General features: G+C 37.5%; 2 protein-coding genes across 6 annotated transcripts in view; one reads left to right on the top strand and one right to left on the bottom strand.

Annotated features, from left to right (window-relative positions):
• CDPF1 (cysteine rich DPF motif domain containing 1) overlaps nucleotides 1-8,290 on the top strand; it is a 24,162-nt gene extending 15,872 nt beyond the window's left edge. For all 5 annotated transcript variants that reach the window (XM_009283539.2, XM_009283537.2, XM_009283538.2 and 2 more), the window contains one exon: nucleotides 3,441-8,290. In XM_009283539.2, the coding sequence (XP_009281814.1) occupies nucleotides 3,441-3,590 (150 nt within the window). In that variant the 3' untranslated portion in view covers nucleotides 3,591-8,290. The remainder of the gene's footprint in view (nucleotides 1-3,440) is intronic.
• Nucleotides 7,315-15,207, bottom strand: part of PPARA (peroxisome proliferator activated receptor alpha) — a 44,353-nt gene continuing 36,460 nt past the window's right edge. Inside the window, exon 9 of the mRNA XM_009283535.2 lies at nucleotides 7,315-15,207. Within this exon, the coding sequence (XP_009281810.1) occupies nucleotides 14,960-15,207 (248 nt within the window). The 3' untranslated portion in view covers nucleotides 7,315-14,959.

Genomic DNA, 15,207 nt, shown 5'->3' with positions numbered 1-15,207 from the left:
AGTTAGGATAGTATCTCTGTGGATTGGTTTTGGTTCCTGCTTGTGCTTGACCCAAGTAGATCAACTCAGCCCTGCGCTGTTTCCATAATGTTATAACATAAGAATTGAAGCTGAAGAAAATCATGCTTTTTTGGGCTTCTTTGGCAAAGAAGCCGGACCAATTTGATGGAAAGTTTTCAGTGCCAGGTTGCTTTCATTTTTATGTTAATTCAAAATAGTACTAGGCTAACCTGTGGCAAAATTAAGACTTTTCTGATCTTAGATTTGGCAAAGAGATTGGATTTAATTTGCTAGCTTTTGTATCTAAGGAGGCTTAGATACAGGTCAGATTTTAGGCTTTTCATGAGACAACCCATGCTAGCTGAAGTGTCTTTCCTTATAGTTGCTGTGCCAATGAAAGTCAAGATTTAGCAACTGCTCTGTATAATGCTCATAAACTCACTTCTTCAAATATTCTCTTAAGCCTCACTCAGTTAATTTACCCCAGTCGGCTTGCAGCGTACATCACCCTACTGAACCACTCTTTAGCACAGTGTATTGGTAAGTGCCATTATTTCTGGTCCAACTGGAAATAATTCTAATGATTATCTGCAATGTCTTAAAACATGTCAAAACCTCACAAAAGGGAAGATAATAAAAATGCTTTTAAAAGTCCTTAGGAAGGTTGAGTGCCTTTCTTCCTGTTTCCCTTTCAGAAAAAGGGAGAGGAAATGATATAATCTGACCGCATTAGTCATTTAAAACAGTTATGTCTTTTTTTATTGCAACACTTACTAAACAGAGGAAAAGAAAAGAGGTGGCTTTTGGAGAAGAAAGGAGGAAAGAGAGCAAGTTTCATCCCTTATTGCTCACCTCAGCAGAAGGTGACTAAACACTGACCTTGGACATGATTGTAGGTAAACGTAATACTACAGCTACTTTCCACTCAACTTCCAGTCATGCGGGGTCAATCCTGGGCACGGTTAGGCAGAACCTTTCCTTTACACAGAGTTTCCTTTACAAGTGTGGTAACGATACTACCCCTGTATATATTACTTTCAGACGTGATCCATGTCAAAACAGAAATAAACTCTGGCAGCATGCTTTGGCAGCTCAGTTTTGCCTGAATTGGACTATTAAGTTTGAAATTGAAATGGCCCCCTCCTGCCTTGGTCATGGAAAGGGTGAAATGTACTGAAGAATTATCCGATTAAACACAGAACCCTATCAGGATAATGTTCAAAGAAGGGCTTGACTATACATAGTAAGTGTAATTCGTAGGGTTTTAAAACAACAGCTAGGCTGAATAATCCCACGACAGAGAGGAGGACTAAGGGTATGTGGACGCAGCGCCCAGATGTGCAATGGTTCATATTCATGATTTGCGTAACGCCCATTGGCCAAAATCAGCAAAAGTTGGCAACTCATTTCAGCTAAAAGAATGCTGAAAGGACCTGTGTATCAGTGAGCGCTGTGTCTTAACATCGGAGTTCCCCATCTGCAGAATGGGGGAAAAGCCTCTCCCCTCCTTTGCCATTGCCCAGTGGTGCAGCATCCATCACTGCGGAGCCATGAATTTAACCTGGAGGCAGGGGGAGCTGTGTGCCATTTTGCAATACAAACAAGAATAGCAGGGCCAACTTAAACTCTAATCTTCCCTTTTTAATTGGCAGCTTAAAGTATTAAGGATAGCAGGAGACAAAAAACAATAGGCTCTAGAGGTTGTGCAACTGAAATCCAGTTTCAGGGCTTTTTGGAGACCAAGGCCTCACACTAGCTCTGAATATGAAGGCGCCTGGCAGTCAGTGCAGAAAAGGACAATAGATGAAGAGAAGTTGTTCCTCAGGCTTGAAAGTCACACAGAAGCAGGCTGATTGTGATTTTGATACAATCATCTGCTGAATCTACTGCTGAAGTCCAGATAGTGACATGGGAGACAAAAGCAGGAACAGAAACACAGAAATATCCAAGCCAAGCCCCCAGAGAAAGGCCAGCCAGAAATGACCATGCCAAGAGGAAAACTTTGCTATTTAGGTAAAACGCATGGAATCCATTACTCCCCAAAAGATGTCCTGATCCATCTAAACTGATGTCTTCATTCATGCTTAAATCCCCAAGAATAATCCATCAGCAACACCAGCTCCAGCTTACCCATTAAATCCTATTTGGAATTTAGTGATCAGCACGCCAGGAGAACCATGGATTTCAGTCTCGCCGCAGGGCAAAGGAATTATACATTAATAAGCTTCTCTTCCAGTTGTCCAAACTCTATACTGCAAATAGATTAAAATATTCCATCAGTTTTGCTTCTTCCTATTCAATAACTAACATCTGGTTAGAGCTAACTGGTTGAAAAATAACCACTTGTTACTTGAAAAGTAACACTTGCTAACCAAACCAACTGTGACTGAAACATGTCGGATCGTAGTGTCATTCCATTTCAAGGGCAGGGAAAATACTACCTTTGTGCACAACAGCTTTTATACTTTGCCATCAAGAATTCAGAGAAGAGACATCAGCTCAAGCTTTAGTATCATGTATGTTTTTAATCAGCAAGTACATTTATTCAAAGTAAAGGTGGGTAATGGATGAAATCTCAGTTGAATCATCTCAGCCAAATTAAATTCATTTAGCTATTCTGGTTATTGGACACCTCTATGATATTGATATAATATTTATACTTTTTAGTATTCTCCTAGGGCAATACAAGCACACAGATTAATAGAAAGAAGAGTAGTTTTTTGGGGAGTTACAGAAAAAGATGCAGCTAAAGTCTGTGAGAACCTACAGCCTCTGGCCTGTGTTCTTTGTACTTGTGTTGGCCTTTAGGCTGTTTTTATGGAGGTTGGCAAGGAAGAGCGTTCTGAGACGAGTCTCACATACCGGTGCAGGAACTTGAAGATTTCTCCCTCTTGGGAGGATCTTCCATAAGCTAAGATTTAGTTTTAGAGGAAAACTTTGCTATTTAGGTAAAATGCATGGAATCCATTACTCCCCAAAAGATGTCCTGATCCATCCGTACTGATGCCTTTATTCATGTTTAACTCTCCCAGAACAGTCCATCAGCAACACCAGCTCCAGCTTACCCATTAAATCCTGTCTGGAATTTAGTGATCACGCCAGGAGAACCATGAATGATGCTTGAAGGACAAGCCAGTTGTAAGGAAATGTGTTACCGTTCTCTGTAGCAATGAGCTGATGAAGGTCACTTCTTTAAAAGGAGCAACATGATAGTTGATTTGGTTAGCGATGGTTACAGACCCAGGTTTTATTTTTCACCCAGTTAGCTCTAACCAGATGTTAGAATTATTGAACAGGAAGAAGCAAAAATTGCTGGAATATTTCAACCTAGAAGAAGAATTTAATTTAGAAGAATTCTAAATATAAATGTGGTTTAATGAGACTGGAACTTCAGCAGTTCCATTTTGTGTATCCTGCTAATAATGTTATTTTCTTTACAGGAATGTAGTCTGTTCTACTCCAAAAGGTTCTGCCTCCCCTGTGTGAATGAAAACCTAAAGGCCTTTCCTTTGGAAATACAAGAAGATATGGATAAAAGGAAGCCTCAACAAAAATCCTTCCCCTGTAAAAAACCAGATACACGAACATAAATACTGAAGGACCAAGAGAGACAGTTCTTTGGCTGGGGCTTCTCCTCTCTCCGTTTGGAGACTATCATGTTGCTCCTTTTAAAGAAGTGACCTTCATTAGCTCAGTACTACAGAACACAGTAACACATTTCTTTACAATTGGCTTGGCTTCAAACATCATCATGCAGCGATTGCGGTGCCAGCAGTATGGCCTTAAGGTGTTGAAGAGCCAGAAAGAAAGGCAGACAAGCCTGTTGTCGCCACGTAAAACACATGTAGGAAAAAACTAAACAGCATATAGCATAGGAACCATGTCCAAATTTCCACATTTGTTATTTTAATGTTTTGTGTTGTTCTTGACACTCCTACAGTGTTATGAAAAATCCGAGACAGATTTATCTGGCTTAATTCAGTATACATCCCAAGAAAGTCAGTATACACTAATTATTAACCTGACAGTGCTGCCCTGATAAGATTACAGGAAGGAATTCAAAGCTTTACTTTTAAGTCTAAAATAAAACTGTTATGAGAAAATGTCAGAGACACCCATAGAAATATCTAGATTCTTCAAGATTATAATCTCAATACTGTCACTGCATTAAGACTTCTGAAAGTAGGTGCTCTTGTAACAAAATACCAATATAATAAATAAATTTAAAAAAAGATACTCAAAAGTCACTTGTACTTGCAGTCACTTTCCACTCAATCTTCCAGTCCATGTCAATACAGCAACAGGAGAGCACCCTTAATACATCTAGTTTATGCTTTACAAGTAAAGACGACTTCCTTTTCACTTTCACATCAGTTAATCTGGAAATGGAAAAGTTCAGTTAATAAGCTCAATTCTTTCCTGAACTGGGCAATTAAACTGCCAGGATAGGCAGGGGTTTCAGAAACATAGTTTCAGTCAAAAAAGGCTAAAAAATTGTTAGGCAAACAGCAGTTTGTGTAGCTCAAAAATTAGCTTCACAATTTTCTGTGTTGACTTTGTCTTAATTACAAGGAAGATTTAGGTGACATTTATGTAAAACCACTTAGTCACACACCTTAAGGCTATGTCTAGAACGCTTCCTAGTCACCAAATCACGTTATTTACTCAAGCTATTGTTGGTCATTGGTTCAGAACCTCTTAATGCCTTGGTGAACATCTCTTTTCTCAACTCTTCCATCCATATCATTTGTCATATGTCAACATCTAAACTTGACCATTTCAGTAGAATGAACCGTGTGTCTGTTAAAAGAAATCAACATTATTTCAATGAGTTACTCTTAGTTCTTTAAGATGTTTGAGTGTCCTAAAATCTTCCTTCTTTTTTTCTGAACCTAGTATATTGGTGTCCTCTCTTGAGGACTGGAATTTCTTGCAGTTACTAGAGGAGCAGTAATGGACCTATTAGCACCCTTTTCAAGCTCTAGGTGCTTTAAGACATAAAATACATATACATCTTTAACTGTGGGGAAAAAAGATACGTGTTAGAAGTCAACATTTGAGATTCCTTTTTGCAGTAACAAGAGACTACGCTTTCAAAGAAAGTGATACTAAACTTCTTTAAAATGGGTGGTATTAAATTTCAGTTTCATGTTAGACACACTGACTTTAAAAGTCGTAGTGTATCTGTCTGCTCTGTACAGATAACAGAGGCATAACCTATGCTAAAATCACAACTGTAAAGAGAATGAGAGATGCTAGAAAGAGAATCACAGCGCTTTTCCACCTTAAAAATTGTAGTCTTATAATCAAGCTGATAAAAAGCAACATAGTTACATGAGATCACATAATATGTTTATACCAGCAAATGTCTTTCTAAAACATTTTATTTCCTGTATTTCACAATGTTTGCAACAGGTTGTCTTAACTCTCAGCTTGAAAGTAGGTTTTAAAAGCCTGGCTCATGCAGTTCCCATCTAAATGAAAATGTGCCTTTCGGTTGGATGACACGCAAGTCTGTCTTGGGACTGGGAGATGCACCCACTAATGCGCTGGGAAGGATCTAGTGTCTCTGAGCTGTTTTCCCTCCTGTTCAACCTCCTCTGTGCCCTTTAAGAAAAAGGCAGTTAACTAACTCATTTATTCATAATGATTATCTTTGCCATCATGATATGATAGAAGAATCATTGAAAGCCCTCAGAAATGACCCCACCTTTAAGTACTTGTTAAGTTGAACTGGAGGAGGAGTAGACTCAGTATTAAAAGGGAGCAGAATCTGTAACTACAGAATTTTTCATTTGGCCCAGTACAGCTCATTTATTTATCTCGAGTACAAGAGAAAAAGCCAAGTTAAGGATACCTGTGCTTCACAGTTACCTGGTTACGCATACCTTTTAGGTGAAGAAAAGGGTACTTCCAGCAAATACCACAAAGTGGTTCAGTAGCCCAGGGCCGTCAGATATGTTCTGTCATCTCTGGTCCGTGCTGTAGGGAAAGAAGGCTGACCTACATGCAATTTGGTATTTCCTGGAATGACAAAGGATTATTATCTGTGCCCAGCTGTTAAAACTTACTTATTCCACATTCTCATATTCCCATTGAACATGAGCATTATGATCTCTGTATCGTAACGTTTTGGTATATATGTGATTTCACAGACCAAATGCCATCATGCCCAAACTTACCAGCCATGAGGCCTACTCTTCAAGATACGCACAGCCTTTACAGTTCGGTTTCATCAGGTTCTCCGAGTACTTTCTGCTGCTCAGAATCAGGCCTTCAGTGCTCCTGAGCACAGCTGATGAGGAAATGTGATTCTTCATCCTCTGCTGTAATTTTCCCTTCAGCACTCTTACCAGCTTAATAAATCCCCAGGTTCTTGAAGGAAAACAATTATCCTCCCAGCCGATTTAACTGAAGCCATGCTCATCAAATTAGTTAGTATGCTACACTTCACGTAGAAGTGCATTCAATGCTCATTGAATTCAACGAATGTCTCAAGCTGGTCATACAGTCAATGAGAATGGAAAGACACAGCAGGACGGTGGGTCAGCAGACTAACTGATGAAATATCTATGTAAATATATATGCAATGTATATGTGTATGTTACACACACATTCCTAATTTAAAAGGTGTGTCTAACAGTAAATCTGTAAGCATGAGCACTTTAAAGATGTTTCAAATATCATTCCACCTTTAATACACACATCTTATTATGTAGTAAACATACTTAATACAACTTGTTAACAGATATTTGACGCTAACCCAAAAAAATCTGGGCACCAATCCCACCAAAGGTTGCTTATCCACTCTTGTTCACTACTGAAAATCAGCATGATTACTCCCCGGTATAAAGTTAAGCAGCTAAGTGTTTTCTGAAGCAGGGCTTTGTATACCAAATTAAGGCAAATCGGGTTAAGGCAAAATCATTCAAGTTCTTAATTACAGTGGAGCAGCACAAAACACAGGTTCGTGCCACTGGTACTATCGCGGAAGGAGCAACGGGTGTCACCATTCCCAGGTGCGCCACCACCCTGCACTCCCCAGGTCCCGATTCTGCAAACATTTACACAAGCTATCAGTTGAGTCGTAAGTGGTTGTACAAGAGCGCAGAACAGAACTACTTTCCTGTACATAAAAGCTATTCATGCGTGCACGGTCATTGAATGAGGGACTCGGTTAAGACTTGGCAGCTGCTTTGGATAACGTACAAGAGGCAGCCAGCAGACGGTAACAAGTATGTTTGTTTTAAAACCATGACATTACAGTGAATTACTTTCCTGGAAATAAAAGATCAGCACAAGTCATTAAATTCACTTTTAAAAATACTTTATTTTCTTTTTAAAACCATTAAGGCAAAACCATATTTCAAATTAACTGTGTTTACATTCAATCTTAAAGGATGACTTTTTTTTTTTTTAAAGCACGTAGGTTCCTACCAGTCTCTATACAAACACTATGAATTCAACCTCTTATTTTTAAAGGAGACGGAAAAAAAATCAGAATGTAAAAAAGAAGAAAAAAATGTTTAGTTCAAGTTTTTTTCATCCTAGATCAGTAGGCTGGTAACATTTGAGAATGCATCATCATATTTAGCTATATGTAATTTTTACATTCACAAGTGCAAGAGACTTTGTCTTTCCTATAAATCCCTGTGAGACCAGGGCTTCCATTCTTTTTTGAAAATGTCATTTGCATTGTTCTGACAGACACAAACTTGGGAACTTGGCTTGAATTAGTGGCATTTTACTGGGAAACAAGCATTCCATGAGAATTAAGTTTGACTACTCCCTGCAAGAAATGTCTGCTCTTTCTAAGTTCCGTATTCACTGTAATAAAACGTACCCAAAAACTAAAAACATAGTCGACTGGAAACAATGGTAGGTTTTTTTTTCCTCTTTAATATTGATACCTGGAGTTAAACACTCGTTAGCTCTAGTGATTAGGGTTTGGCAACATTAACAAAAATGTGCTTTTTTCTGTCATATCAGATGACAGACAATTTAAGACGTGATAAAGGGTTTTAACATAATGATGTAATTAAACTCTTGTGTTACATTCCTAAAGAAAATTCAGAGCAATTGTTTGTAAAAGCTGTGAAATAGCGGGAGCAATATGAAATGTAGCTCATCCGAGAAGCTGATAAAACAGGCTTTGTCAAACAGTTAAGAGGGGTGTTCCTGTTAAAATCCGTAATATTAAAACGTTGATTAGATTTGTTACTGCTAAAGAAATAACTAAAGCCGTAAGTGTTCTTCCACTTCTGAAACCAGAGGAAAGTATTTGTGGCTACTGAGATGGAGCCATGGCTTCCCGTATCCACCTGTCCCACAGGATTCATTTCCCAGGGGAGGGGGATGAATGATTTGATCAGAAGCAGCTCCCTCCCACTATCTGCACAAATGCCACCGGCAGAAGAGCCCTAGCAGTCTGCTCAGTAACCGTCTGCCGAACGGCGCTGCTGGTGAGTGCCCGTAGATACCTGTCTGAATACGCACATGGCACCGCGAACAACTCTGTCACTAGCAGGAAGGCAAAGGCACTGTGTCTCCATGAAGGCAACCCTACGCTACCGTGTGGCAAAATACACCTAGAGTATCTGAAAGTGCCAGAGGTAACAAAGTGTGGATTTGAACAGCACTCTACGTGGTTATTTGCATATGAATCATCCACCAGAAGATTTGCTAACCTTCTTACGGTTCCTGTTGCACATCACAAACAGATTTGGAATGATTATACTGCACTCCTACGCAGTAGGAGTAGAATGCAGTACTTGCATGTTGCCAATATTTTGGTTGGTTAGTACTTTCCCATACCACCAATTTTTTTTTTTTTTTCTTTCAAGTGTAAAGAACGCCATGAAACTTCTTGCATTGATCATAAGGCTGGTGTCTTTTCCACAATAGGGATTACTGTACCTGCATATCCAACCTGAGAAAATACACCAAAATACTTAAAAACAACTTCAAGTACCTTATGCTTGATCTTGCAGTCCTTATTTAAAGCCCAGCCTGTAATCGGATTAATCTCTTCTGTGCATGCAGCCTATCCCCTGGGCAGAGGCAACTCATCTGAAATTGAGGTCCTTGCAATAGGAATTCTGTTTTGAAACATCCTTGCAATGGAATCTGACAAGATCAACTAACACAATAAAGGAGTTAGAGAAAAAAAAAAAAACAAAACAGCTTCAGAAGCCGAAAAAGATTTAAAAAACCCAACTGTAAGCACTTTAGAGAAAACAAAAGAGGAAACACCCTTGCCCTAGGATGAGTTTAGTTAACAATTTGTATCACATATTTACAGTGTAAAGTGACATATCTGTTAGTACCTTTTACAGGGTTTTTTCATTGCTGCCTATGAAACTGAGAAAAGAAGTAGCTGTAGGTTACCACACAAAAGTCCAGTAGAGCTTTTACAAATATGACACAAAACATCTTAGTTTTGTGTATGGTGACACTGATCAAGTGAAAATTTCAAGTTGCATCGATTGGGGGAAATAAAACTTTATCTATTACAAATAAAATGCAGTAAGCATAAGTCATTGCTGGAACATTTGTGATATACTGTGCTTGTACTAGATGCCATGTTCTGACTACAGCAAAATAAAAGGTATACCTTTAAAAGGTAACTTTGTTCCTATATCAGGATTCCTTAGCAGGAATGCTGTAGGCACAGACTGTCACATCTGAATCACAGCACACAGAATCCCTATGAACAGATTCTGAATTAATCTCTACTTAAAATCCTAAAGGGAACACTCCCATAGAAAAACCAATAATGGCATTTCAACCGTTTGTTTTGCACTGCCAAATTACATATTTTAAAATACATCTACAAAAACTGCAGATCAACCCCAGTGCAGGTAGCATGAAGTAATCCTGAATACACATTGTTATTTCTAGTAAGCCACAAGTGAGTTCCTCAGAAAATATCAGTAATGGAGTACTAACAGACTGTAGATCTTTTTAGCTCTCAGACTTTTAAGGAGAATGAACTACTGTGCTGTAAAGCAAAGATGAACTTAGTTCTATAACCTATCTTCCATATTGGTGAACTTGAGTTAAACCGTTAAAAATATTAACTCGATTTTGGGATTACAGCTCTTCCTCACCTAGACTTACTTTTATTAAAATTAAATAAAAGGAAGTCTATGTTCTCTGTGAAAATGTATTTTAAAATTTTGTTACGGTTGTCAATACCAAACACTGATAAGTTGCAGAATTTATGATACTTCTTCACAAATGATACAGTAAGAGACCAGACAGGAATAAATAGCAGTTTGTCTTTGACTTCAGGCCCATCATCCTTACCCCATAAAAGTAAATCTTTCTTCACTGTACAAAAGGGTTCACAAGATAAAGTATGAAACAAATATTTAAATTAAATAATTTACATAATTTTCTTAAAGCACCTCTGTAATATAATTTAGTGAAAGTTTATAGCTTGCAATTATATTCTTGTATTTTACAAATTGAAACATGAAGAAATAGTATTACATTAAATTAAAAAAATCCCACAATACATAACAATATCAATAAACTTAGATCAAACCCACATATAATTTAAATCTCTAGTAAAAGAAGGATAATAAAGCTGATTAAACCTAGATAAAAAAAAATATATGCAACTGATTATCAAGAAAGCACTTGAGATATAAACAAGCACCAGATACTACACTACACCTTACATTTCAACACTTAATAAAGGATTAGGATTTTCAGGGACGGGCCGTTATTTGTAAGACCTTACGCTTAAGCAATATCACAACAGCTGCAAATGCATTTGTTAAATGTAGTTGCAGATTTTCAACTAAGTAACAGGGATGGATGCTTTTAAGGAGAGACAGAGCTGAAATTGTTCCTCTTCAGACACAGTACAGGCAGCTACAGTGTAATCTTCTCCAACTGCTTTGCCTGAGATGGTGCGTAAGTTGTCCAGGCTTTCCATGAGAAATAAGGAGGAAATTCAAATTTAATAGTATGTGACCCAGCTCTCGTGATGAATAAATCTCCCCAAGTTTTAGCAGTTTGAATAAACAAACAAATGTTTAGATGCTTATTATAAGCTTTTTGATTTGCAAACTTGTGCTAGCTCTCTCATGAGAACGGACTTAGTGCAACTGCTGGTATTTCCTAAATCTGTGCGGGCCAGAAATAATGCAAAAATATGCTCTTTGGCAACACTTCAGCTTTCTAGCAGCTGGCTAGAACCAAAGCACAAAGGCACATGGAAATGGCAATTAAATAAAAAAGGAGATTTCTTTAAATGTGAAGAAAGGCTAAATTTCTGTAAGTGGAAAACATTCCTATCTGTTGTCTGTCAATTTGTGTTTAAAATAAAAGTGGGATTCTGAAATTTAAAAAGGTACAAAGTAACTGATTTTTTTAAACAGCAGTTGTGTGCTGTTACACCAAAGACAGTACACCTTTAAAGAAAATATTTAAGAAGGAGATAAAAATGAACATCAGGTTTCCCTAACACTTGATGCAAAACCTTCCTTTTTTTTTTTTTCCCCCTTCCCCTTTGTCAAAGTACCTGGGGCATCCCAATAAATAACTAAAAAAAACCCCAAACAACCCTCAAAAATGAGTAAGCTGTAGGTTTGTTGAAAAATTAAGTCGTACCATTGTTTCCTAGGATTTTTCTCTATCCATCTGTTGTCTCTTGTCTTAAGCTGTTTGTGGGTACCTGGATGCTAACCAGAGTTCTTCGGTGCTATGGTAGTAAAATAAGTTATGTTGATAAGAATCAGATCAAAACTATACCTAACAAGCCAGTAAATCTTTAATACTTTTTTAATCCTAAAAACTGATCACTTTATTCTCTCCATAGAATGGGCATTTTAAAATATTAGATGATCTGTACAAGGTGGAGATGCTGAAGGCTCCTCAGTAATATATCTCAAACTAGTTCAGATTGCAAACTTCACAAAAGAAAATGAACACAGAGTCATTTTGAAATCTAATTGGCAAAAGCCTGCTGCAGTCACCTACTGAAGTAGCTAATGTACTTCATTAAAAGTGTAATGTAGCAATTAAGAACTTTTGCCCATTAACACTCAGGAAGTGAATTGTCAGCCCTGTGTCGTTCTTTGAAGAGACTGTGGGTATGTGCACGGTGCAGCAGTGCGGGCAGTGGAATCTATCCAGAATTTTAGGCTATGTTAACATCTTGTTCATATTTCTGTAATTCAGAGATGCGTTCTTTCCTTTTTTTTTTTTTTTTTTTTTCCTCATTAAAGGCCTGCAATTTAATTTAAAACAGAAATCAAACTTCAGGGTCCAAGGAACTAGTCAAAAAATACTTGCTGGTTTTCAAATAACAAAACAAAATGGATCCGGAACAGGAAAACTGCAAATTACGCACTTTCCTAATGCCAATAATAGGAACCTGTTACAAGCAGCTGCTAATATAGCTAAACATTATGTCTTCCACTGAATGATGCTGTTTTCAGTTCTTTATAGTTTTGCTGAGAATTTAAGTCTTTATTATTAAATTTTCCATGTTTTTTAAAAGTTTCAGTAAAGTGTTTTAGCCACTTTTGAGAACAGGAGCAGGAAAAAGAGTTTTTGTCCACACTAAAAGAGTTTTTGTCCATGCTGGCTGTGTCTGATTTTCCTGAGAAACTTCAGCACACCCAAACTATGGAACACAACTTTGAAATTTGCCCTTTGCATAAATATGAGGTTTGGGGGGAAAAAAAATTTTGGCTTATACTTTTTTTAGAAGATAAACTTAAAACAGTTGGCTATTAGAGTTTCAGTATGCCATCACAGAATGCCTGATATTTTGACAATTTTTTTGACTAAGCAGTATTGCCTATCAATTATTTCAATGCTCAGTGTCTTATGCCTAAACCCCACAGCTCCTTAGCAAAACATGGCTGACTTGAAGAGTAAAGCAGCATTATTGCTAAACTCTTCGTTATTTCTGAGGGCATACTACGTACTGCTGTAAGACACAAAAGACAACCTATTTCTCATCTCCTGTTTCCTGGTAAGACCAACAATCTTCTCTTAATGAAGCGTTAGAAGTAGCTGTAACGTAAGGCCTAGTCTTCCTGTTGCTGACTGGCGACAGGGAAGGGGAGACAGTTTTATGCACATACGTTTATTGTTTCTATCCTGCCCCAGCTGGTCACCAAATTTGAGGCCTATGCTTCAATAGTTTACACTAAATATATCTGACACTAAAACCTCTGCTTATGACCATCGCCTGGATAAATACCAAATTGCTTTTAAACCTGTAATTTATCCAGTGTCTAGCCATGCCAGCAGGCCTGTAAAGAAACAAACATTGTGACTAAAATAAGAATCATCGTGTGATGTTCTCACCTCATCGATCTTACTTAATTCTTGCAGTGAAGGTTTAAGATTCTGAAGTCTTCAAACGTGCTACAATAAAACAAGTACAAAGTGTCCTCCTGTGCCACTGAAAGCTTATCTATTGTGAAAATGCTAAGATTGGCTGCCGAGATCTTTGTTGTTATGAAACAAATAGTAAAATAAGGAAATAATAACGTGAAGTTACCATATTAAAAAAAAGGAAAAGAAATAGCACAGTGTCTTGCATGCAGCTAGCACTTTTGTGTAGTACTCTCTGATAAACGATCCTGCAAAATGGCAAAGTCAAGCAGTTTCCTTATAGCTCATTTTGCATCAGGAGTAAGTACTATTGTAAAATCATAGTTAGCTCTCAGGAACATGATAAACTTACTGTCAACTGTGCTGTCTTTCATAATATTACACAATTGACACCTACCAACTCTGTTCTTGGTAATATTGTCACTTTATCCACTATGGCTGTAAGGACAAGGACAAAATTTGGTGACATAATCTACCTAATACTTCTACTGACAAGGCCTAGGAAGGAATAGAAAGAAATCTATCCGAGTGGATAACTGGGAAAAAATGAAACAGTGTACTTATTAGAAAAGTAAACAGGTCCAAACAACTCTATACTGCCAAGATACTTGCCAAGAAAGAAGGTGCCTTTCCTATACAATCATTTCTTCAGAGTAAGCTGTCACTGCACTAGAATGCTGTGCAATTGGAATTCTTTTTTCTGGGCTAGGATCAGATTTTTCAGTCTCTCCAAATGTCTTGCTAATTCAAAATAGTATTTTTAAGTTCAAAACTGCATCTTGAGCTATTACAAGTTCTCCAAAATACACATGGTATGATACATTTTTCCTCACAGACATTTTCATATTTCCTTAAAACACTTTTGCAAAAAGGGTTCCATCGCTTTATCACATTTACTCTTCAAGAAACACCTGAATGGAGCATCTCTGCTGTATTTTAGATAACTCTGCAGATTTGATTTCATTTCATAAGAGAACCATCTTTTAAACATGCTAATCCTAAGGTATACTAATGTAATACTATATGAAGCTGTACTGCATTTCATGGAATTAAAGCAGCAGCGGATCAAAGTTCTTTCAAATTTTTTAGAAGTGTATGTACAGTAATGTCCAACCATTTGATGCGCCTAGACTGACTGCTGTAAGAAAAAGTGTTAGTTGGTTCTCGGTAATTACCATTAGCCAAAAGTGGATAATCTTTATGATTGTGCATACACCTGGAGAGAATTTGCTGAATTTGTTATATTAATTCTAAAATGACTAAGCCAAGAGGAAATACGATTTTGTTCATTTCTGTTACTTAGCATTCTGATTTATTGTACAAATATGTATTCCTTACCAATCTTCAATTCTCCAAATAAAAGAACCATTGTAAGACACTTCATGAGCACTATGATCAGTATTTTTCTGCAGAACTGTTTCAAAAGATGACAAAAGATCCCAAACCAAAAGCGGTGTAACACTCCAGTTACCCAGCTTTTAGATTTTTCACGCTCTGGACTGAGTGAACAGCAGATAACTGTGCAAGTAGTTTTGCTCCCATCTGTTATTAGTATTGCTCGTCTTTAAATATGGTGGAAAAAAATACTAAAAAATCCTTAATACATATCCCTGTAGATTTCCTGTAGTAAAGGGTGTAAATGTGCATCAGATTCAGTCTTCTTAATTATCTGAACAAGTTGAGCATGCTCTGTGACAAGTTGTCGGAGGTCAGCCATTTTTTGGAGAAGTTTCGGGAAGAGGAAGATGTCATCAGGATGGTTAGTTTGCAAGTGAAGTTTCAGTACATGCACAATGCTCTCCTGCATTTTTTCAATGTGTCCTACATTTACAAGACCGGGACGAT

This window comes from Aptenodytes forsteri, unplaced genomic scaffold (assembly GCF_000699145.1).
Source record: "Aptenodytes forsteri isolate BGI_AS27 unplaced genomic scaffold, ASM69914v1 Scaffold486, whole genome shotgun sequence".
NCBI classification, from domain to species: domain Eukaryota; kingdom Metazoa; phylum Chordata; class Aves; order Sphenisciformes; family Spheniscidae; genus Aptenodytes; species Aptenodytes forsteri.
This window is presented reverse-complemented; position numbering and strand designations above follow the sequence as displayed.